Source organism: Cryptomeria japonica, chromosome 1 (assembly GCF_030272615.1).
Source record: "Cryptomeria japonica chromosome 1, Sugi_1.0, whole genome shotgun sequence".
NCBI lineage: Eukaryota > Viridiplantae > Streptophyta > Pinopsida > Cupressales > Cupressaceae > Cryptomeria > Cryptomeria japonica.
Window position 1 is genome coordinate 68,432,434 of NC_081405.1, and position 3,585 is coordinate 68,436,018.

General features: G+C 41.6%; 1 protein-coding gene across 1 annotated transcript; it reads right to left on the bottom strand.

The window, feature by feature from the left end:
• Positions 1-784: 784 nt before the first annotated feature.
• On the bottom strand, positions 785-3,385 carry LOC131040358 (putative receptor protein kinase ZmPK1). Its single transcript, XM_057973262.2, has one exon. The coding sequence runs from the start codon at positions 3,155-3,157 to the stop codon at positions 935-937; it is 2,223 nt and encodes a 740-aa protein (XP_057829245.2). The 5' UTR covers positions 3,158-3,385; the 3' UTR covers positions 785-934.
• Between the last annotated feature and the right edge of the window lie 200 nt (positions 3,386-3,585).

Genomic DNA, 3,585 nt, shown 5'->3' on the forward strand with positions numbered 1-3,585 from the left:
ATCCCATTAGTTCATCCATAGAAAAGTAAGGATGTTTTTCATTGTTTGTGAAATTATGATATTTTTATTACAATTCAAGTACATAATTTTTAAATTAAAATCATTGACCTAGATTTTATGAATTGTGGTTCACATAAATCCATCTCTCAAGAAAACAAGAACAAAATACAATATTTAGACTATCAAATAAACAAACATTTTAAAATCATATTGATAATTCATCTCAACAATGACCTATCCAACAAAACTAAATCACAAAGAAAATGTGAATTTTTTATCTATTTATATATGATTTCTAGTAATGCACAATTAAAAAGATATATCTATTTTTGAGATAGAGAGAAAAACTGAATTACACAACAAAGGAGAATATTAGATCTATTTATTGAGCATTTCATAGATTAATTAGAACTCAAACCTAAGATCTTCCATTAGATCTTCCATTGTTGTTGGAGTGTTCTATTAAATGAGCTATTGATCTTTATAGAACTAGCCTATCTATAATTAGAATGTGATTTATTTCCAACAACTCCTTTAAGAAATATGAAACAAACAAATTACATCCATTCTTGAAATAGAGAGAAACTAAATCACAAATCAAAGGAGAATTTTGGATCTATTGATATATATAAATTCTAAGAAATGTAAAACAAACGACGTACATCCATTCTTCGGATAGACATTGAAAATCAGTGCTTTCATTGCATGGCTGGTGAGAAGAGACTTACCGTTCAGCCCAGATGTCTAAACTACGGAATTGTGCAGAAATAATTCAGTCCCGGAAGCCGCTGTTTTACCAACTAATAACATTTTACAGAGAATTTTTTGTACATACAGGAAATACAGTTTACACCGAATGGTTTATACTCATAGGAATCCTTATTTATACACCGCTGAATGTCAAATACTGCACACAGGAGAGTGCAGGGTTTACCTATATCTCAGTATCTATTTCCACGTGTACACCGCTGTCGTTTATGCTTATCGGGAGCATCAATATTTCAACGACCCGACTCATGGAAGGCCTCTTATTCTTGTCCTGCTTAATGCATAACAATGCTGTTTTCAACACCCTTTCCATTTCGACCTTTGATTTCCAATCCATATCTCTCCCTCCTAATTTCGGGTCAACCAAGTTGTCCGTCCATCTATTTTCTCTAACACTGTCAAAAGCCCATTGCACAAAATTACTCCCAGACACATTAAATTCCGCAGCCTTCCGCCCGCTAACCAATTCCAAGAGAAGAATGCCGTAACTGTAAACGTCTGCCTTGGCTGTGATTGGAAGGTTCATTGTCCATTCGGGAGCCAGATACCCTCGCGTCCCCCGTATTTTAGAGAAGGCGAGAGCGCTAATTTCCTTGTCATTTTCAAGCTCCTTGTCTACCAGCTTTGACAAGCCAAAATCTGAAACTTTTGCATGAAAGTGCTCGTCTAGAAGAATATTCTCTGGTTTGATGTCGCAGTGGAGAATCCATTCAAGGCACTCCTCGTGCAGATAAGCCAGCCCTCTCGCCGTGTCCATTGCAATTTGAAATCGGTTGTTCCAGTCTAGAACTCTTGAGCTGTCGTGGGTAAACAGGTAATTATCCAGAGAACCCTTCTCAACATACTCATAAACTAATAACCTCTGATCACCCTCCGCACAAAACCCTAGCATTTGAACCAAATTCATGTGATTCACTCGCCCAATCATGCTCAGCTCTGCCCGGAATTCATCTTCTCCTTGAGACACTCCTTCCAATCGCTTCACAGCCACCAATTTATTTTCGGGGAGGAGGAGGCCTTTGTACACACTCCCAAATCCTCCCTTCCCCACGCTGTCCTTGAAATTTTTAGTCGCTCGACTAAGCTCCGAAAACTTGAACCTTCTGAGTCCCCCAGGAACGGCAGAGTAACCTTGATAATTATGGACACTAGGACTGCGAAATATCCGGAAGAGAAATCCCCATCCGAGTGCTATGCAAACAATCTCTGTAACCCCAATAGCCGTAAGAACAGATGCCGTGGCAGTAACTATCTGACTTCTTCTTTTCTTTGAAACGCCAGACGAAGTATTTTGCTGCTGCACTTGGGGTTCAAGCGAACATTGTGATGAGCCCGATCGCATCAACATCAACATAGATGAGACATTTTTCGCTGAAGAATCGCTGGCAGATATTTTGATGTACATGTCGCGGGCTACCCCGGGAGATTGCAATCCGCTGGTAAGAAGGTACTTTGGGGAGCATTCTCCTGAGCCAGTAGTTGCGTAAGCAAAGCCTAAACAAAAGCAATCATCCATGCAGATCTTTCTGCACACTTGGAGCGATAACCCATATGCATACCCAGGCAGCTCGTAACCATAATAATCTGTGTAAGGAAGCCGGAGAAACTGAGCATTATTTGGGGTGCAGGAGAGTTTCTGAATGAGCCGGCAGCCTTTGAACCAGTCTGTTGAGTCTTCCATTTCAAAACCAGGCGGGCAGATGCACTTGGGCTCTGGTGTATATGTGCACACACCGTTGAATCCACAGAGGCCGTGGACGTTGCATTGTTTGATAAGAGCAATCCACGTTATCGCCCAGGTGAGATTCTGTGAGTCCAGACTGTATAATCTCAGGTTCCCATCAATATCCAGTGTTAATCTTCTGAGAGGGGCTTCTCCATAATCCGAGGCATGAAAAATGAACATATCGCTTGATATGAAGCCACCGAATTGATCAAGAGAAGCCAGGCGAGTAATGTTATAAGTAGTTCTGCCGATGTCAAATACACCATATGCAGTATTCGGTTGAGGCGGCCAATACTTGCTGGCCAGATTCAGACCTTGATAAATGAGCCCCAGGTAATTGTCATCGTTGAAGTAGAAGCGGTAGTAGCCAGATTTATAATTACCCAACTCCATTCTTGAGATAAGCTTACTATTCTTTGTGAATGTCTGCTCGGGAAGCAGGGTATCAGTGGGAAAATCAAAGCTTTGCCAAACTATTTGTTCAGAATCACTGCGCAACACCAGATTTCCTGTGGTGAGAAGCAGAGCTTCCTTAACACCGACGCCTTTGGTGTCAGTTCTCCAAATGGGGATTCCGCCTGCGTCCACCAGAAGGAGGTCGCCATCGTTTAGAAAACGGAGAGAAGAATCCCATCCATTGACCGGTTGGTCTCTGTTGGCCATCCACACCACTGTCTTGGGTTTGGGCGTACGAGAATACCATACAGCCAAACAATAGGCATTGATGCCCACATTGTAAAATCCAGCAGAAAATGTGCCATCAGGAGACAGCAGGATAGTTTCACTTTCTTGCGGTGAGAGAGAAGAATATCCTAATCTCAGCCTGTCGAGTCCATTAGTGTCTTGGCCAGCGACAACGGAAGTGTAAATTAGCACAGAGGCTAGCCATAGACGGAGAATGAAACGAACAGAGTTTTCCCATCCTGCAGATTCCATTGTTACATATGAGTAGTAATGGCCAAGTATGTAGCTAATGAATCATTTAAGTGGCTTGAAGTAGATAGCCGAGCATAATGGGGCGTCCAATTTCTTTTAGAAAATCAATTCTTGACCCGGACAAGCCGATACCGCCCCAACACTTTTGTGAACAG